The 22,524-nt window shown below is 36.9% G+C and overlaps 1 protein-coding gene and 1 pseudogene across 1 annotated transcript in view; both read left to right on the top strand.

The window, feature by feature from the left end:
- Positions 1 to 4,988, top strand: part of LIPI (lipase I) — a 40,734-nt gene extending 35,746 nt beyond the window's left edge. The window contains exon 9 of the mRNA XM_021679287.2: positions 4,786 to 4,988. Within this exon, the coding sequence (XP_021534962.2) occupies positions 4,786 to 4,873 (88 nt within the window). The 3' untranslated portion in view covers positions 4,874 to 4,988. The remainder of the gene's footprint in view (positions 1 to 4,785) is intronic.
- A 6,984-nt stretch (positions 4,989 to 11,972) lies between these two features.
- LOC110571175 lies at positions 11,973 to 21,856 on the top strand (annotated as a pseudogene).
- Positions 21,857 to 22,524: the final 668 nt, after the last annotated feature.

Here is a 22,524-nt window from a genome sequence, read left to right on the forward strand (position 1 = left end):
GGTATATAGTTCTATGAGTTTTGATACATTCATAAAGTCATATAACGACAATCACATTGAACATACAGGACATTTCCATCAATGACAAAAACTGCCTTGTGCTACCCCCTTATTTTCAACCCCACTCCTACCCCCTGGCAACCACTGTCTCTAGTTTTGCCTTTTCCAGAACATTATATAAATGGAATCATAATAGTATGTAGCTTTTCAGTATGGCTTTTTTCACTTAGCTTCGTACATTCAAAATTGATGCATTTTGTTGCTTATACCAATGAAATGTTATTGATGAATAGCATTCCATTGTATGTATATACCACAGTTCGTTTATCCACTCACCAGTTTGAAGACATATGGTTCTTTCACAGTTTATGATATCTATCTATGGATAAAGCCAACATAAATATTTGCATGTAGGTTTTTATGTGAACGTAAGTTTTCATTTCTCATGGATAAATACCTAGAAGTGAAATTGTTGGGTCATACTGTTAAGTGTATGTTTAACTTTAGAGGAAACTGCCAGACTGTTTCCAAAGTGACTGTACATTTTGCATTCCCACTGGCATTTAGCAGGGTTCCATTGCTCTCCTGCATCATCAAAGACTGCACCTTCCCCAGTGTTTTTGTTGTTTGGTTTTTGTTTTCCCTATACTAATAGGTGTATAGAGATTGTGTTTTTAATTTGGATTTCTCAAATGGTGAATGATGCTGATGGCTTCTGCCATTTTTGAGGATATTTACATCATTTATTTATTTTTATTTATTTATTTATTTATTTTTAAAGATTTTATTTATTTATTTGAGAGAGAGAGAATGAGAGAGAGCACATGAGAGGGGGGAGGGCCAGAGGGAGAAGCAGACTCCCCGCCGAGCAGGGAGCCCGATGCGGGACTCGATCCAGGGACTCCAGGATCATGACCTGAGCCGAAGGCAGTCGCTTAACCAACTGAGCCACCCAGGCGCCCTACATCATTTAGTTTAATGTGGTTATCGATGTGGTTCGGCCTAAAACTATCATCTTACCATTTTGTTTTCTATTTGTCCTATCTGTTTTTCGTTCCCAGTTTTGTCATTGTCTGCCTTCTATTGGATAAAGAGTAGTCTTATGATTACATTTTATTTCCCTACTGTGGTGGTATTATTATTATTATTATTAACTCTTTGATTATTTTAGTGGTTTCTTTGGGGTTCATATTATAATCTTAATTTATCAGAGTCTACCTTCAAGTGAATTTTACCACTTCACATTTAACATGAGAGTGTTTACAGTAGAATAATTTCATTTCTCCCATCCTAGCTTTTGTGTTGTTAGCATACATTTTACTTGTACATATGCTAAAAACTCCATAATACAGTATATCATTTTTGTTTAAAGAGTTAATCTATTAAAGGGATATAAATGATTAGGAAAAGTCACTATTTCTGATGCACTTCTCAGAACTGTTAAGTGGTTGCATATTTTTATGTGGTATAATTTACCTTTGGGCTAAAGGAATTCCTTTAAGGTTTTTTGTTTGGTTGGTTGGCTTTTGTTTTGTTTTGTTTTGTTTTATTTGGTAGTGTGGGTCTGCTGGGTGTGAATTCTTTCAACTTTTGTGTATCTGAAAAAGTCTTTAGGATGCCTTCATTTTGAAAAATCATTTCTTTGGTTATAGATGTCTAGTTTGACAGGTTTTTGTTTGTTTGTTTGTTTTTAAGTTCAGTTAGTTAAAGATGTTGCTGGACTGTCTTCTACCATGAATTGCTCCTAATGAGAAATCTGTTACTCTCCTTCCTTTGTTCTTGTGAAGATTATATGCCTTTTTTTTTTTTTTTTTTCTGGCTGGTTTTAAGATTGTCTCCTTACCACTGATTTTAAGCAGTTTGGTTATGATGTGACTTGTAATTTTCTTCATACCTCTTGTGTTTGGCATTTGTTGACCTTCTTGGACCCATAGGTTTATAGATTTCATCAAATTTCATCTAAAATCATAATTATTTTTTGAAATATATTTTTCCAAGTCCCTTCTCTCTCCTTTCCCTTTGGGGACTCCAATTTCAAGTTCATTAGGCTGCCTGAGGTTATGTCACAGCTCCCCGATACTCTGTTAATTTTTAAATTTCATTTTCTCTCTGTATTTTATTTTGAATAGTTTCTGTTGCTATGGCTTCAAGTTCACTATTATTCTGCAATGTTTAATCTGCTATTAATCCCATGCATGGTATTTTTCATTTCAGACATGGTAGTTTTTACCTCTGGAAGTTTGATTAGGATCTTTTTATATCTCTTATATCTCTATTTAACTATTTGAACACCTGGAGTAAAGTTATAATAACTCTTTTAATGTCCTCTGCTGATTCTCTCATCTGTGCTAGTTCTGGGTTGGTTTCAATGGTGACCCTCAGATGGGCCCATTTTCCTGCTTCTTTGCATGTTGGTAACTCTTGATTAGCTGTCACACTTTGTGCATTTTATTATGTTGGGTGCTCTATATTTTTATATTTCTGTAAATATTCTTCAGGTTTATTCTGAAGATGTTAAGTTCTTATAAATAGGTTGATTCTTTCAGGTCCTGCTTTCAAAATTTATTAGGCAGGCCCAGAGTAACCCTAAACCTAGGGTTAATTACTCCTACTACTGAGGCAAGAACCTCCCATGTACTTTCCCCAGGGACCTGTGAAATACTGGCTTTTCTCATCTGGCTGGGAACATGCAACTTGGATTAGTGCTCAGAACCTTAAATAACTTTTAAAAACAAAATTATAAGCTTGGATGTGGTGATATATTGTACAAAAGCCCTGTGAGCTTTTTCAAATAAGTTTATGTATGTCTTATACATATACTTACTTAAGTATATGTATGTCTTATAATTTGGAATAATAGATGGATTAAAATAAAACAAATGAATTGTGTCTGAATCTTAGAGTTTTTTTATCACTAGATTTCTTTTATTATTTAGATACTTTATCAAAGTAATGTATTCATTTCACTAATTTGTGGTAAGTAAAACATTAGAAATGCAATATTCAGTGCTCTTTTTGAAATTAAAAAATCAGCATATAATAATCTTTGCGTGGTGGTTGAACATATAACACCGTTTTCTTCTAAATTATAGTTTTTAAAAATTTATATTGGTTGGAGAGAAGGAACTATTAATAACCTAGAATAAATGATGTCAAACTCAGAAACATGGCAGAGGAAGTAGATAGGCTTTTCACAATGTAAAAACCAAGAAAATTAATTTTTCTCACACATTTTGGTGAAAATTAACTTTGGGTAGGCATTGTAAACCTGCCTGAACTGTCTTGTCATGCTTGCAAAGACTTTGTAAAATATGGAATATTTAATTCAAAAATATGCATTTATTATATTACTGATTGAACATATCTTAATGGAAATGGGGTTGTGAGCTTTTCTTGTGGAAAAGAAATAAAAACACACTTGCCTTGTTTTATATTGTAAATATGTGAATACAATGATTAAGGCTGAGGTAATTTACCTATTAATAAGTCTAATGACACACTTGTCCTACTGTGACAACTGAAAAATGCGGCGGATCAGGGAGATCTAGAACAGTGAAGGCACATTCAGTAATTTAGGGGTATGGCAGGATATATAAAGAATTGACGTAACTATATATACATTTGTTTGGAAACGTGGTGAAGTCATTCCCACACTTACTTCTTAATAAAGAAGGGAGGTTGATGATCTTTGATAACATAACAAAAAGCTACTTTTGCTGACACCTAAAACTCTTATAAGATTGAAATATTACCATTTTACATTTACTGTTATAGTATTAAAATTAAAATTTCAAGATGCCTTTATTATTTCAAATGGAAGACACTGTAGAATTCTGTATCAGTTTTTATAATAAAAAATGAATGTCTATATTTTATTACTTTTAAACACATTAACAAATGTAGAAAATTGATTTATTTGAAAATTGAATAACTCAACCTAAAAAAGCTGTTGAATATTTAAAAAACTTGTTTGATGGTATCCTAACCAAGCTAGAAGGAGCCTGGGAGCAATGTACATCTTGAACTAGAGCAATGCATTTTTCAAGCAAAGGTGAGCTGTCAGCCCCCGTGCAGCTGAGTTGCCCCTTTTCCTTGACTAAGTTGCTATTGCTCACATAGGAAATTTCCATTTATTTCAACCATATTTTTCTTTAGCTCCTTTCCTGAACTTTAACCCATCTTTTCTTATCCTACTTGATTACCTTTTTAAGGTTTTTTTTTTTTTTTTTTAGACATTAACAGGAAGATAAAAACTAGACAAGATGCTTGATTCATCACAGTGACTTGACTTTTCAGGCGTCTTCAAATGCTAAATATACAATCTCTCCAAGATATAGATTCTTTACTCATTATTATCTCCACTTTAGTAGGCAGAAAAGAGGACTGATTAGATTATTAGAAAATCTGTGTATGCAGTTAAGCCCCATTCTTTAATGGTGGCTATCACGGTAGAAAAAAATGGCCCAGCCACTAAGCATTGCGATCAGGCTTCAGCTCTTTCAGTATCCAAAAATATCTCCCATATAAAGTAAATATCCCAATGAAGCATCAGGGAGAGAAGAAATTGAAACACAGAGAGTTTTTTCTTTTTCATAAATATTGTGTCTACTTCATCCCGGTATAGCCAAATGAGATGGAATGAAAACGATGCCAAAGGTTTGTCTCTGCATTTGGAAAACTAATTAATTACAGGCATTGAATATCCTACTGTTCATGAGGAAAAAATGTAAACTTTGCTGCTTTTTACTAATCGTTATTTTTTTCTCTCTTTTTCTCTTTCCATAGACCACCACTTTGCATATACAATTTTGTACTTAACAAAAATGAGGAAGTATTTCTCAACCCGAGCACATGCACATCAAAGGAAATATAAAATGCCTTCTTCCATCAGATATAAAAACTTGTTTGCGAATTAAAGAACTTCTAAAAGAATGCATTGTTCAATCTGGGATTCAGATATTTCTACTTCCTGAATAAATTTTTAAAATCAAAAATACAGAAAATTATTAAAGAACATATGGTAAAGCATTCTGAATATATATATATTTTTTAAGAGTTTATTTTATTTGAGAGAGAGAAAGCACAAGTGGGGGGAGGGGAGAGAGGGGGCAAGCAGACTCCGTGCTGAGTGCAGAGCCTGGGCTTGATCCCATAACCCTGAGTTCATGACCTGAGCCAAAATCAAGAGTCAGATGTTCAACCAACTGAGCCATCCAGGAGCTCCACATTCTGAATATATTCTAAAAGCTGTTTATCTCAATCAAATGTTTATCTTTGAATGTTTCCCTTAATTACTTATTATTAACAGATACTATGTTTTTAGAAAAAAAGAGAAGCCTATTGCTTCAATACACTGTCTAACTAGTATCATTCTCTACTTCTCAGACTGCAGTAGTAAAATGAGTGAGTATATATATTTTTAATTGTAAATTTGTCACTTGGAGAAATCACTTGGATTAATGTAAATCTTGTAAACATAAATATAACTTCTGTTTAGTGATCTGTTTGGCGTTTAGTGTTCCATTTGATCTATTTGGCATCATAAATAAATTAGTTTCTACGGAGAACAATAATATATGGGTCTGTGACGCTTAAGGTCAAATCTTGGGTCCACATACTGGTGGTGAGAACTTGAGTAGCTAAACTTACCTCACCATGTCTCAGTCATCTAAGAATTTTTGTCAAGACTGAGTCAGTATTTTGACTAGTGTCTGCCCATAATGATAATAATAATAAAAATACCTATAGCTAACACATACATCACTGTCTTCCTACACAGTTTAATAACATATATATATATATATATATATAAATGAGGAAGTATTTCTCAACCCGAGCACATATATATATATGTCATATGTGTTATATATGTTATATATATATATGTTATTTATATATGTTATATATATATATGTTATATATATATATGTGCTCGGGTTGAGAAATACTTCCTCATTTTTGTTAAGTACAAAATTGTACTTACAAACAGTAGGATATTCAATGCCTGTAATTAATTAGTTTTCCAAATTAATTAGTTTTTTAAAAAAAAAACTATAGGTATTTTTATTATATATATATATCAATTCATTTAATCCTTACAAAAACCCTATGAGGTTCTCCTTGCTATTTCCACTGATGAAGAAATTGAAGGACTCCTGGGCCTCAGCTCTCTCTCACTTATGTCTGAATACTCCCAGGGTTTGTTTCATGTATGTTTCTAAACTAATCTGTCCATTACAGTCAGTCTCTATGCTTTTGACTTCCTGGTGTATTAGTTTTCTAGGGCTTCCATAACAAAACACCGCTGAAAGGATGGCTTAAACAACACAAATTTATTTTCTCATAGTTCTGGAAGCTGAAAGTCTAAGATCAGGGTGTCAGTAGGCTTGATTTCTTCTGAGACCTTTCTCCTTAACTTGCAGAGGCTGCCTTTTTGCTATGTCCTCACATGTTCTTTTCTCTGTACATGGTGTCTCTTTCATGTGTCTGAATTTCCTCTTCTATGAAGACACCAGTCAGATTGGGTGAGGGCCCACCCTAATGGACTCACTTTAATTTAATCACTTCTTTCAAGACCCCCATCTCCAATTATAGTCACATTCTGAGGTACTGGGGGTTAGGGATTCAGTATATGAATTTGGGGGTGGCACAGTTCAGTCTATAACACCTGCCATGACTCATGAGTTACACAATGCTGACCTTTGCTAATAAGTCTTTTGAAGGTTAATTGGGGCCATTGTGTAAAAACCCTTGAGGTATTAGATGTGTGTTCCAGGCAGAAACAAGTCGAAGGCTCCTCACTTTTTGTCTAGGGATCTGATCAGTAGAGCCTGTACCCCAACTGTCTAACTGTCCTTGAAGATAGCTCCTTCAGTTTCTGTTTCAGCCCTTCACTCCACAGGCCTCTGACTCAAGTCTGCAGACATACCTGTTCTCTCCTCTCTGTCAGGTAGGCATTTGCTCACAGACTTCCCACATTCTTAAAACTACAAACCCTCATGTAATTTCACTTTTCTTTTTTTTTTTTTTAAAGATTTTATTTATTTATTTGAGAGAGAGAATGAGAGACAGAGAGCACGAGAGGGAAGAGGATCAGAGGGAGAAGCAGACTCCCCGCCAAGCAGGGAGCCCGATGTGGGACTCGATCCCAGGACTCCAGGATCATGACCTGAGCTGAAGGCAGTGGCTTAACCAACTGAGCCACCCAGGCGCCCCGTAATTTCACTTTTCTAATCCCCTCCAATTAATTTGCCAGATAGCCCCAGCAAATTTTGAATCTCGTTTTGTGATATTAATGACTTTTAAAATTAAATAAAATGCACTATTTTATTTAGTGTTAACAGAGGACTTTTAAAATTTAAAAAAACAGAGGACTTTTAAAACAGACTTTTTTTTTTTTTTAAAGATTTTGTTTATTTATTTGACAGAGAGAGACACAGTGAGAGAGGGAACACAGGCAGGGGGAGTGGGAGAGGGAGAAGCAGGCTTCCCGCTGAGCAGGGAGCCGATGCGGGGCTCGATCCCAGGACCCTGAGATCATGACCTGAGGAAGGCAGACGCTTAACGACTGAGCCACCGGGTGCCCCTAAAACAGACTTTTAAAATTAAATAAAATGCACTATTTTATTTAGTGTTAACAGAGGAAATTTGTTCCTGTGTTCCTGGTTGCTTAGGGTCTCTGGGTAGTAGAGAGACTTATAGCATATTAATGGGTCCTACAACCCTCATAATAAAACTTCCTTGCCATAGGCTCTCCCAAGGATAACTTGATGGCATAAACTTACAAAATGTTTACATGTTTCCATATTGCAATAACTTCTCCAGGATCCTAATTCTTCTCATCTTTTTTTTTTTTTTTTTTAAGATAAAAGACAGGTAAGGGAAGAAGACTTTGACTCCTCTGACGTTAAGTTCATAGTCTTCAAGCAATACTTTTAATCATATATTTTTTTTAATTTGTGGAAATCATAGATCAAAAATAAAAGAGGAAAAAATGCACTTTTTGGAGGATCATAATGAAGCACAGGTTTCTACAGCAATTATCTGGGACAACAAAAGGTACACATAGACATTATGCACAAAATATGTTATGCCAGGCTGCTTTGAAGACATACTGTTCTGGAACAGATAGAAAAGGAAGCAGAGAGATGAGATGTTTAGATTCTTTATCTTTCAGAATGCCTACTTGGCATGAATCACAGAATCGGACTCAACCTTGTCTTTCAAAATCCTCTCAACAACATAGTTTTATTATTTTTAGGTTAATTTTAGGATTTATCTAATTAAATACTATATTACTGTTTTACTGTTGTGCCTTCTTTGTGTTTCCATGGCATAAGAAACTTTATATTTAAAAAAATAAATCACCAACAAAGCAACAAATCATACCTTTGTTCCCACAATGGTTGACTATAATGACAAGGAAATATAATCCTAGACCAACTGGATTTTGTTTAATAAACTATACATTTTAAAAAACCCAAATTGCATCATTTATAAGCTGTAACACCATTCTAATGTACTGGGTAATTGTTTAAATTGTGTGTATGTGTGGCCAAAATAGACAAGGCACAATTATAAGAATACTTATAATTAGTTACGTTCATAAAAGTGTTGTTGTGGGTCATAACATTTATGGCCTATGTATTAATCCTGTTTTTTGACATTATTATAATATTAATAGCAAATACATAATGCATACTTACTATGGACCAGTCTGTGATTGACTGACTGATTGATTGATAGTAAGCTCTATGCCCAAAGTGGGGCTTGAATTCATGATCACGAGATCAAGAGTCGCATGCTCTACCACCTGAGGCAGCCAGGTGCCCCACCAGCCTGTGTTTTAAGTCTTTGACTTGCACTATTTCATTTAGTACTTAAAAATGCCCTATAAGTTAGATACTTTTATTACCTTCAGTGGCCAAGGGGAGTAAAAGAGGAAAAAGAAATCCTTTGAACAATTGACAATACTTGAAAGATATGTTGGTTGTATGTTGTCTATTGAGTATGTAATAGACATTAGGCAAATGTTTGTGGATGAATAAATAGATGTGTGAACAGGACGTCACAGAAGTCACTGGAAAAGAAGCATAGGACAAAAAGAAGAGCCTGACTCAGAAACTGATGTGGTTGGTGAGTGCCTGCCAACTGCCAAGGGGCTTGCTGAATGTAACGATTCCAGCAAATCGCCAGACACATGGATCTTAGTATGAAGACCTTGTTAAAAGTTACCAAATACCTGAGTCCTGCCCCAAGGAAATATAATCTGCTTCTCCAGGTGCGGAAACAACGCTGTCAGAGAACATCAGTGGATGACTTTGGGGTTATGAAAATGTAGGACTTCAAAGCACAGATAACATTTTCATTCATAATTTCTTTTTTCCCATGAACATGTGGTACATGAAAAAAGAAGGAAATATGGGAGGTGAACAGCTGGTTATGCAGATGGTGTTGAATTGAATTTGGATTTCTGTATCATGGCTTAAGTTTCTGGAATGCTAGGCTCTTGGCTAGGGGTAGAATTATTTCTCACAGGGACATGGAAGAATGTGTTTGCATGTAGGCTAGCAGTCATGATTCAAGTGTTTCAAATGGAACATAATATTGCAGAAAGTGTTTGAAGATTCAAAGAAACAGATCATTCCCCCAGATTCTCTAGGATGCAGTTGAATACTTTTCCAGCTTTCCTGTTTGATCACCATTAGCACTTTCCAGTTCTTAACTCAGTTTTGTCCTCACTTCTCACTTGGTCTTTTCTTGGCCTTTTCTATAGTTAACTTGTTATATCTCACCAAATCACTTCTTCCTTTGCTTTCACCTCCTCCTCTGTTTCCCCAGAGATGCTATTTCATGATCCTGTTACAGCATGGGCTATTAACTCTTTGCTTACTTGTCTATCTCCATCACAAGGATGCGATCTTCCTGAGTAGGACATTTTGTATTATACGTCTTTGTATTTTCAGGGTTTAGACCAATGCCTGGCCTGTTTCAGGGGTTCCATAAATATTTGTTGAATGATAAATGCAAAATTAAATGAAGCAGTAAGTTTCTTTTTAGCTTAGTCAGGAAGAGTAGGCAGTCACCATTTGATTGCCGGCTATTTAGAAGAACAAAATGTTACAAGTCGTTCTGGTTAGAGATCACAGAGCTCTCACAGTACAGCAAATTTAAGATCACCTGTGTCTTCAAATCTTTTCTAAAAATGTAGTAGAACCAGATTTTAACATTAAGTGATGTTAGTCAAGACAGAGTACTTAAGAATAATTTGCATTTAGAACTGAATTCAGAATAAAGTCTTCCACATATATCATTAAAGTATTAAAACACTAACACTCGAAACACAGAGAAGAATGATAAAATTCAGGTCTTTTAAAAACAACTCCCTGGGAAAGGAAACAATTTGAAGGTAAAAAAACACAACAAAGTCTGCAGCAGGCATAGATTTTGAAATCACTGGACCTTTGTCAGTTGAACTTGTCATAAGTTATCAAAGAGTTTTTTTACTCTCCAATACATGTTAGTGTTGTGTTACTCTTTAACACTTGGTAGGAGAGATGCTTAATTGGGAAAACGTCGGTGGAAAAAGTTTTCAAGATGAGGTTGTGAAAGTAAATGAAGAAAGAAGGACTTTGAAAGTGGGCTTACTCTTAGCAGAAGACTCTTTAAGTTGGGAGGGGGTATGAGATGAGAGAGAGAGTGACAAAGAGAATTAGAATTTTTTAAGAATACACTTTATCTTAATGATCAAACTAAATGTATTCTCAGAACCACATGACCTAGGCCAGCACCCCCAAGAAACTTTCATCCTGAAATACAAGATATTGTTTCTGTGAAATAATGAGTTACCGATCATAGGGACTATCTTATTTCAACCATATTTCCCCACAATCTATACCAAAGAAAATGACACTTGACAAATATTTATAGATTTGAATATAGGCACAGTTTTAGTATAAAGTAAAGAAAAATTTGGAAGACACAACAGGGTTATGATGATGGAGCCAACAGTGATGGATTCACCCTTACCTCCCTTTCATTTGAACAAGTAAAGGAAATACACAGAATCCAGGATTGAAAATATTGGCAATCTAGGAAAATTACTTATAATCTTCCAAACTTCAGAAGGATGTTATAATAACCAGACACAAATGGGACATTGAGGCAGATAGCTGAACTGAGAATGTGGGGTGGGAAGAGAGGTTGACCATCGCACTGTGATTCCATTACACTTTCCAACCAGAGGTGTATGGTCATTTATCTACTGGGACTCAATACCTTTCTGAGAGCAAGAAAATTTTCACTCTCCACATTCTCCTACATTATTTCACTTTCTAGTCACCAGTAGCCCACAAATCCAGGAAAATTATACTATTGGAAACAAATATACATAGGCTATGGTGGCTTTCCACCTGTGGTAGATTATTTCAGTAATATCTCCCAGTTTGTTCAAATCTCCCTGTAACCATTCCCATAGATAACACCTTTAAACCCTGAATCTGAGTTTGAACATGTGTCTTACTTTGGCCACTGGGACAATGTAACCCAACTTGAGACCTGACAAGTACTTGCTGCCCTTGGATCCCAGAGACATCATGTTAAAATGCCCAAGCTAGGCTGTTGGGAGGATGAGACAAGGAATGGAGGAAAACTGAGTCACCTCAGCCAATAACTGCCACTCAGCAGGTTGACCACGGATACAGAGATTGGTAGAATTGGCCCAGACTCACAAAATCATGAGCTAAATACAGTAGTGGTTGTGTTAACACACTGTTGGGGATGGTTTATTATGCAGCAAAAGTCAAGCAACGTGGTTTCTGAAACATGAAATAGGTAAGCATGGATCGCGGCAAGAAAAACTATGTGCTGCATCTAGAATATGTAAATTAGACATGTCTATATAGACGTTCATTCATTCATTCAAACACGCACTGAATGTATATTATGTGCCTGACATCTTGCTGGAGACAGCCATGAGCAAAAAAGAGCAGGTTCTTGAACTCAGTAAGCTTCAAGCAAAGAATAAGTAAGGTAACAAAAATATAATTTCAGAGAGTGATAAGGTGATAAGAAAAATAACAATGAAGAGAGATAGTGATATTAGAGAGATTGAGTTAGTTGAAATGGTCAGGAAAAGCCTCCCCAAGAAGGTAATATTACAGCACAGGCCTGGATGCCAAGACAGAACCACCCATGCAAGGATCTAGGGAACAGCATTTCCAGCAGAGGGTATAACAAATGTAAGGACCTGAGGAATGAAAGTGTGTTGGAGGAATAGGAAGAAGGCCAGTGGAGCTGAGAGTTCAGTAATCCAGAGACATGGTGGCAGGAGTTGAGGTTGATGACATTGGCAGAAGCCAGATTTTAAACATCTTCTTGGCCATGGTAATAGTTTGGATTTTATTCTAAATATAATATAAAACCATTAATATCATTCAAACATAAGAGTAACAGTGTTTGTATTTCATTATTGGAAGGCCACTTCCAATAGGCAGGTAAGTCTGAAAGCAGAGGAACCGCTAAGAAGGCTGTGTGATCATGGTGGCTTGGTCTATGGTGGTTTTGTTTGTTTGTTTTGCTGGATGTAGTGGTTAGACTGTAGTCTAGTGGTTAGACTTTTGAAGGTTGAACTATAACATGCCAATGTATTAAATATGAAAGTTGAGGGAGGAAGGGTCCAGCATGACTTCATCTTTTAAAAAAAAATTTTTATTGTTATGTTAATCACCATACCTTACATCATTAGTTTTTGATGTAGTTCCATGATTCATTGTTTGTGCATAACACCCAGTGCTCCATGCAGAACGTGCTCTCTTTAATACCCATCACCAGGCTAACCCATCTCCCCACCCCCCTCCCCTCTAGAACCCTCAGTTTGTTTTTCAGAGTCCATTGTCTCTCATGGTTCATCTCCCCCTCCGATTCCCCCCCTTCATTCTTCCCCTCCCAGCATGACTTCATCTTAACTAACTGCATCTGCAAAAACCCTATTTCCAAATAATGTCACATTCTGAGATTTTGAGTGGATATAGATTTTGGCGGGGGTGGGGGGGACACTATTCAACCCAGTACAAAATCCAAAACTCAGCTCAAAAAATAGAAGGACAAAATAAAACTTTATTAAACTACAAAAAAAAGGAAACACTTTTAAGATGATAATGCATATCTTAATCAATGGTTTTCACTTAATTAACAATACAACAGCCAAGTTACTCTTGTTGAAATCAGAATCAAGGTAAGGAAACCTGTTATCACTATTAGTAGTTATTTTTATCTGGAAATTTTGCCCAAGTAAAATATGCAATGGAAACGTGTATATAAAATACATATAAATTTGATAGACAACAAAGAAGGCATATATGATACATAGCTTATATAGGAATATTATATAATACACTTTAGTAACATTATATTATGTATTACTACCATCTACAAACACCGCTAACTTTGAGTCCTCCTTTCTAAAGTTATTAGTAGATGGGAATACTCTATACCAACAAAACACAATAGAATCAGCTACCCTTGTAACAAATAAGAATGCTGTAAAGCAATAGGATGTAAAAGAATACAGAAAAATTAATAACTTCTCTATATTCCTAAGTTTGAAAACACTGAAACTACCATTTTAAAAGAAATATAATTCACATTGGCAATAAACTATGGTATACCTGGCATGTTATTTTTATGAAACATTGATTTTTTTTCTGTTTATATACAGATGGATTGTAGAAACATGGAAAGACAAAAAGAAGTGGAATTTAAAAATCATAAAATCCTATCCCTATTAGCATTTCCTCTTCATTTCTCTTTTTCTCCCCCCACTTCACTAATTCACTCCAAACATGTATCTATGTGTTAAAATGTACATTAAAATTTTCTTAGATCTTTTTGTCAATAACTTAGAAGGATCTGAGACATTACCCTACTTGCAAGCTAACCAGTTTTTCTGCCACAGTTTTATGGATACTGACTGAAGACATAAGACTTCTGGCTCAGAGGAAAAAAACCCCTATTGCTCTTAGCAACAGCACAGCCGGAGTACACAACTCTCACAGGGCAACACAAAGGGGCCCAGCGATGTCTGCACATTGTATTTTGGAGAACAACCACAGGCTTAGGGAACCTACATCTTTTATTATGGTAGTTGACTTGCCAGGACTTTTCCCCAGAGAGAGACATGCTCTCTATTATACTGAACAGTAAACAAGTCTTTCCTTCACTCCAGAAGGAGACACTGCTTCTGTACTCCAAGGCTGTTTTCTATACAGACATTCTAGAAAAGATATTCAAACAAGGCAGCCAGTGCTCACAATTGTGCAGAAATGAGACCCCCCAAGAACACCCCCCAAAATCCAGTTTTTTAAATCCAGTTTTTTAAACCAGTTCTTTTTCTACATAATTATACACCTTTAATATGCTATCATATTCTAAAATGGTATTTAGAATGACTCCAATTTCTGGGATGCCTGGGTGCCTCAGTCGGTTAAGCATCTGCCTTCTGCTCAGGTCATGATCCCAGGGTCCTGGGATCGAGTCCTGCATTGGAAACCTTGCTCAGCGGGGAGTTTGCTTTTCTCTCTGCCTGCAGTTCCCCCTGCTCATGCTCTCCCTCTCTGACAAATAAATAAAATCTTTAAAAAAGGGGGGATAGGTGAAGAACAGGGCCAATAATGCAATCTACCAAAAAAAAAAAAAAGAATTATTCCAATTTCTGAATCTAGAAGAGTACTATGAATTTAATTTTATTTAGTACTACTTTAACTAGAAATGATTGAAATAACTAAGGGTTATTACCTTTATATTATTATGGAAAAAATAATAACAATAATATTGTGTGGTGACATATAAAAATAATGCCAGTCATCATTCCTAGTTGCAATAGTGGGTGTAGTGTTTGTTTTCTGTTATAAAATTGATGGACTGCAAAGAAAGAGATAGAAGAAATGAGTTAAATGATTCATTTTCAAATGTAGGCAGGGTAAAGTGGAATTGGTTTCTGAGAAAAAAGATCTCAACAGAAATGCCCATGAAGTATCATCCGTTAACAGCAAGAACTCCTGGACATCAGAACACCTAGATCAGGTAGAAGAACTCTGTAGAGGTGCTGGATATACCAACTGTTATGGTACAAGGAACAAAAGTAGACTCAGCACGGAACACCTACATTCAAGACTACCGAGCAAGAGGTAAGAAACCTAGTCTACAAACGTCCCTGTATCTGACCCCAAAAAGCCTGAGAATGGGCTTCTTTTTGAAGTATTTCATCAAGATTAAAAATACTCTGCCCACTTTCTCTACATTTTACCAGATTGAGTGTATCTATTTATAACTGTGCAATGAACATACAAACTATGTGTTTAGGCGTAAAACGTTGTGATGAATAAATTTATAAGAGGAAAAATGCTGTGCCTCTCTTACTGTCACTTTTTCCTCCCTGAAATCTCATTTTACAAAATAAGCTACAGAAGGATATTGGTTGCCCTTCAGGGCCTCATATCTTAAACACTTCTGAGTGCATTTCCAGAGAACCGGGATGTCAAGGATTCTGACTTTGTGGGAGGAGGACTCCTACAACAGGTCTGTGGTGCCTTGTGGTTTCAAGTCCAAGCCCAGGAGCCAGGCTTCCAGAGTTCAAATCTTGGATCTGCCACATTACCATCTGGTGATCTTCATCTGACTATTTAAGCTCTCTGCCTCAGTTTCCTCAGCTGAGAAATGGTGGTAGTAATCATGTTTTCTTCACAGGGTTGGTGTAAGGATTAAATAATTATACTGTCTAGCACATAATAACAGAACACACTATTATCTGCATCGGGGCTAACTACTACCTTTACATGTGGTAGAGGCAAGAAGCAAGACATTGGTCATTGGTCATTGGTGTCAGCGACTTTAGAAGTCACAGAGCAGTCATGCTGTGTGGATAGTAAAGTCAGGGCAAGATTGTGCTAGGAGGTCATTAGAAGCTGGTCATCTGGCTTGATTGTTAGCCAGATGGTCTCAATTCAAAGACTGCCTGAAACATTTTCTTTTACTGAGACTTTATTATTATTTTAGAGCAGTTTAAGCTTCACAGCAAAAGGGAGGGGAAGTTACAGAGATTTTCTGTATATCCCCTTCTAGGGATGCTGACAATACTGACTCCATATTGGCACTCCATCTTGTTTCGTCTGTGCAATGAACTTCCTTGGGGCTACATGTTCCAGGCCCCTTGGAGGTTATTGTAGATCCTGACGGGAATGCAGGAAGGCTTGTTCTGATCTTCCCTAAAGATGTTTAGATAACTAGCAGAGATAACACAGTTCTTCCCCTCCCCCCCAGTCCCCCCACACAGATGGCATCACTTTAGATAACTAGTAACCCCTCCCTCTATAAAATCCAGACTTTGCAGAGAATAGCTGCCTAGCACCTGGATCATCTGCCCACTGGATCCCCTCCCTGTCAGTGAGTTACCCTGAATAAAGTTGTGTAGCGGTATGGAGTGGCTTGCTTTGTTTTTTGGTCTCAAAGTGCCTTCTTAGTGTGGAAGATGCTTTATTGCCCCTCCTCCACCTTCTAACACCTCTGCTCACACACTTGCGAGCCTCTCTCATTATCAATATCCCCCACCAGAGTGATACATTTGTTACAATGGATGAATCTACATTGATACATCATATTCATCCAACCTCCGGAATTTACATTATGGTTTACAGAGTTAACATTCTTGGTAGTGTACATTCTATGGGTTTGGACAAATGTGTCATGACACGTATCCATCACTACAATATCATACAGAGTTTCCCTGCCTTAAAAATCCTCTGTGCTCTACTTATTCATCCGTTCCTTCTCTCTGCCTCATGGCAACCACTCATCATTTTACTGTCTCCAGAGTTTGGGTTTTTACTGCTTCCATAGTTTTACTGTTTCCCTAGTTTTGCTTTTGCTTTTTTTTTTTTTTTTTTGGGGGGGGTCTGTGTGTGTGTGGAATCATACAGTATATAGCCCTTTCAGATTGGATTCTTTCACTTAAAAATATTCATTTAAGATTCCTCCATGTCTTTTCATGGCTGGGTATCTCATTTCTTTTTAGGACTGAATAATATTCCATTGTCCGGATATACTGCAGTTTATTTATTTATCCACTCACCTACTGAAGGACATCTTGGTTACTTCGAAGTTGTAGCAATTTTGAATCAAGCTGTTATAAACATCCATGTGTAGATTTTTGTGTAGACATAAGTTTTAAATTCCTTTGGGTAAATACTAAAGAGCACGATTGCTGGATCATATGGTAAGAGTATGTTTGGTTTTGTTACAGGATTTTTTCTCTGTCAGTGCCGAGAGGGTTGCCATCCGGGTTTTCATGGGCTTGTTGGCGGGCTGTTTTAATCTGATTAACCCTCCCTGCGCCTGTCATCCAATCAGATTTTTGTTACCTATCTATCACGTGAGAAAGGGTGGAGGGCTCCTCCCAGGGTGGTGTAAAATCCTTTTAAGGGTGGTTTCCTCTTTTGGCGGGGGGCGGGGGGGGGGGGCGCTTGTCCCTGCCTGCCTGCCTTCCAACTATCCTTCATTAGTTTTATAAGAAATTGCTAAAACTGTCTTCCAAAATGGCTATACCATTTTGTATTGCCACTAGCAATGAACGAGAATTCCTCTTGCTATACTTCCTCACAGGCATCTGGTGTCGGTGTTCTGGATTTTAGCCATTCTGATAGAAAATGTAGAGGAATCTCACCATTGTTTTCATTTGCATTTCCTTGATGACATATGATGTTGAGCATATTTTCACATGCTTATTTGCCATCTATATATCTTCTTTGTGAGTTGTATATTAAGGTCTTTGTACATTTTTCAATTGGCTTGTTCATTTTCTTATTGTTGAGTTGTAAGACTTCTTTGTACATTTTGGGTAAGTTCTTTATCAGATGTCTCTCATAAATATTTTCTCACAGTCTGTGGCTTGGTCTTCTCATTCTCTTGGTGTTGTCTTTCAATGAGCAGAAGTTTTTAATTTTAATGAAGTCCAGCTTATCAATTATTACTTTCACGGATCATGCCTTTGGTGTTGTGTCTAAAAAGTCATGGTCATGCCAAATGTTGTCTAGGTTTTTTTCCTATGTTATTTTCTAGGAGTTTAATAGCTTTCCATTTTACATTTAGATCTATGATCCATTTTGAGTTGATTTTTGTAGAGGGTAAGATGATTGTCTTACCTTTTTTTTTTTTTGCGTGTGACTCGAACTGAGCTGCTGGTGCTCCTGGCTGCCCTTCTGGCCTCAGCCTTGGGCTACTTCGCCAGGATCCACAGGCACAAAGGGGAGTGCTTCTTGGAGCAGGTCACCTTGGGCACCAAGATGGGCCTCATTTTCAAGATGGTGGAGGGCGGCTTCCTACTGACATGGATGTGGAGATGACAGGGCCTGATAATAAAAGAATTTATAAAGGAGACCGAGAGTCCAGTGGGAAATACACATTTGCTGCTCACACACATGGAACACATTAGGTTTTGTTTTAGCAACAGGATGTCTACCATGATTCCAAAGATAGTGATGATCACCATTGATATTGGGGAGGCCCCCAAAGGACAAGACATGGAAATATAAGCTCACCAGAACAAGCTGGAAGAAATGACTAATGAGCTGGCAGGGGTGATGGCAGCTGTCAAACATGAACAGAAGTCCATGGAAGTTCAGGAGAGGATGCACAGAGCGATCAACAACAACACAAACAGCAGAGTGGTCCTTTGGTCCTTCATTGAAGCTCTTGTTCTAGTTGCCATGACATTGGGACAGATCTACTACCTGAAGAAATTTTTGAAGTCTGGAGGGCTGTTTAAAAAGCCTTTTTTGGGGGCGCCTGGGTGGCTCAGTCGGTTGAGGGTCTGCCTTCAGCTCAGGTCATGATCCCAGAGTTCCGGGATTGAGTCCCGCATCAGGCTCCCTGCTCAGTGGGGAGTCTGCTTTTCCCTCTGCCCTTCACCCCTCTGTTGCTCTGTTGCTCTCTCTCTCTCTCCCAAATAAATAAATAAAATATTTTTTTTTAAAAAGCCTTTTTTGGATGATCTCAAAATCATAATTCACTGTTTACCAAACATCTTGGTTGTACTAATGTCATTAGTCTCTACATTTTTTTTCAGAGTACTTATGTACAGTTAGGTACTCACAGTACATGTTTCTTTGTGATTAATAGATATTGGGGAAAACACCTTTTTAGAAAAGTTGTGAAAATTTGACACTCAATTGGAGTAATTTTTTATTTGAATTCTGCCTCCATTATACAAGCCTGTCAGAACTCAAACACTGTAAATGAAATACAGGTGTATAATCCCGATTATATCTTCTTTTCCTTTTGTTTTCATGATAAAATGCAGTCTGTTCAGACTAGTACTTTGCTGATAGTACTTTAACTAAAATGACTGCATTCTTTGGGTCCTTTATCTTACAGTTCGAGTCATTAAAGATTCATTCTGTTGAGTCCTTATGAGAAAAAGCAGTCTGAATCTTGACATTTTCTTTTTTTTTTTTTTAAGATTTTATTTATTTATTCATGAGAGAGAGAGAGAGAGGCAGAGGGAGGAGCAGGCTCCCAAGGAGCAGGGAGCCCGATGCGGGACTCGATCCCAGGACCCTGAGATCATGACCTGAGCCGAAGGCAGACGCTTAACCATCTGAGCCACCCAGGCGCCCCTGAATCTTGACATTTTCTACCCAGCCTAGTGGCAGAGCTCTGACTGGAGCTTATGACCAGGTGGTACTTTTATACTTGTCTGTCTTGTGTTTTTCTTTAAAGATTTTTTTTTTTTTTTGACACAGAGAGAGAGAGAGCACAAGCAGAGGAGATGGCAGGCAGAGGGAGAGGGAGAGGCAGACTCCCCGCTGAGCAGGGAGCCCGATGCGGGGCTCGATCCCAGGACCCTGAGATCATGACCTTAGCCGAAGGCAGACGCTTAACAACTGAGCCACCCAGGCGCCCTGTCTTGTGTTTTTCTTTAAAGATAAGACCTAACCCAACAACGTTTTTCCCCCTAAATTTATATCTTGAACCTTAGGACTCAATGGCCTCCAAACTGAATTAATGACACCAGCAGCTAACAACAATTTGTTGGTTTCTACCTAACCTTGTAAGAAGTCTCTACTAAAGCCAGTTTTCTGGGTGTTGCAGCGAACAGTAGCTCTTCTCTTTCTATGCTGGCCCATCTGCTTTCTCCACTCCTGTCATGTAGGAAGTGTGCATTCATGTAATTGGAAAAAACTGGATTTCTGATGTCAAGGGTTAAAGTCTCTTGAATTTCACTGCCATGACATACAGCCACTATTTTATTTTTGATCAGTGGCGTTTTGGCCACTGTTTAATTAGGGTACTGAACATCGCTGTCAGTACTAGGATTTCGTTTTTGTTTTTCTTGGGACTTTCTTTTTTGGCACATGTGAATTTTGTTTTTTTGTAAAATGAAATGACTTTCTCTTGGTCTCTGATGATGAGTTTAAAATTAAAGGAGCATCTGGTTGTGGGATATAATCCAGGATTGTATTATGACTGATGTATACTAGTTACTTGTATATTTGTTTTGGATCTTTGCAAGGGAAAAACTAGAAGTAATGAGTTTTATATAATTAATTTAAATTTGTTACAGGTTTTCATGTTCAGGATAAATAATTTTTCAACCCGGGGTGAAAATACTTGCAACAGTATGAGGTGATTGTATTTTACCTTAAGATAACTGTTGCAATGCCATTTGGGATTTGTTTTGTTTTGTTTTTTTGTTTTTTTGTTTTTTTTGGTGTGTTTGAAAACACTGCAATATTTAGTTAAAAGATGTAAACTTAGAGTTAGTTGTTATCTAATCTACCCTGGTTCAGTAAATAAATATTTCTTTTTAATAACAAACAAACAAAATTGGTTCTTGATGGATAGTTAGGGATCAGTACATGCAAAGAGAGAGGTATAGAAGAGAATGTAGCCTGGTAGACTTGTAGACTATGACTTAGGAGGGAAGAACAGAACAGATACAGGCGGGCCAGGTTACACGAAGTTTTGTGTATCACAGAAAAGGATTTACTCTGAACAGGAGCTATTTAAGATTCTCAGGTAAGAACAGGGCATGAGCATACTTGTGTCTTCAAAAAGACATATCTCTTATGCTTTATTAAAGAGCTTGTCTCCAACCCTGATGATGGGACCCTGGGCATATGAAGTAGGATAATAAAAGATGTTAGGTAAGCAAGGTGAGCACCTCCCAGAAGATGGGGAAATTCAGCACAGCGATGCATTGACATTTTGCCACAACAGCCTGGCAGGAGTGAAAGAAAAGTTTGTGTTGTACAGACGTGGCCTTCTAATGTGGCATAATTCTTTTCATCCCTTCTTCTAAAACATGTTGAGACCCCCTTTCCAGCTCCATGAGAGCAAAAGTCTAGTGGAAGTACTAAAGGTGGCCTCAAATGGAGTGAGGGGCAAAACAAGAGAAACAATTAAGGACTACTGTGAATCATCCACTTAACAATCTATGGGTTTTATTTTAGAGGTCATAATAGGCTTTCTGTCCAGCAATAGCAGGGATGTGAGGGAAATGGCAGAATGAGTTGACCTACGTAGTTGCGGTAAATCTGGACAGTTCCTGCTCTTTGAGCAGCTACTGGTAGGATTGGTTTGCAGATCCATGCCTGCCAAACATGCATATTCTAAATAAGTTAGGTCCATCCTCTCTAGGTCTGAATTGTATCATATCTCTGTCATTTGTTCTCCAGAATAAGGATATTTTTTATTTGTTCTGTTTTTGTTTGTTTCTTGTTGTTGTTGTTTTTTAATAGAGATCATGATAAGGGGTCTTCAATGTTCTTTTTATTTTCTCTTTTTTCTTAGGAAAAATCACTGATTCACAACTATATATATCTGCTTACATCCCTGTGTGAGGGAGGAGAAAGGGTTAGAAATCTCTCTAATTTTCTCATTCAGAAAATTCAGGTTTTCATGGGAGCACAATTGAATATATAAATTGAATATGTAAGTTAGGCTGTGAATAAAAATAAAGTATCTACTTATATTTATTAATCATACATACTATGTAAGAAATTTAGATTTCTTTGACATTTTTAGAAATTCTCACACTTAGAAATTCTCACATTTCATGAAATAATTTAATCAAACTCTTCACATACATTTTTTATATCAATGTCTTTTTACCACTTAAATCCCCTTTAGTGTTATTTAACAGGGTTTTCTAGGCCATACTTTTCATGTCTGTCTAAATTGTCTGAGTTGTAGAACTTTTGAAATCTGTATATAAGGTGTCACAAGGAATTCCCTTGTTTAAGGGTTTAATCTCTTGACATGACACAGAATCAAAATGTACTAAAAGGACATATATCCAGAGTTCCCCACCCTGGAGTCAAAGCTATCACCAATTTCTTCTTTATGTCACTGGAATTAAAATTTTCATTTAAGTAATCATTAAAGTTGTGTTTAATTGCAATTTTGATGTCATACCATTAGGAATAATCATTGTCTTTGATACATTAATCCTCCCCCCCTTTTTTTGGTAGC

Source organism: Neomonachus schauinslandi, chromosome 1, assembly GCF_002201575.2.
Source record: "Neomonachus schauinslandi chromosome 1, ASM220157v2, whole genome shotgun sequence".
Taxonomy (NCBI): Eukaryota; Metazoa; Chordata; class Mammalia; order Carnivora; family Phocidae; genus Neomonachus; species Neomonachus schauinslandi.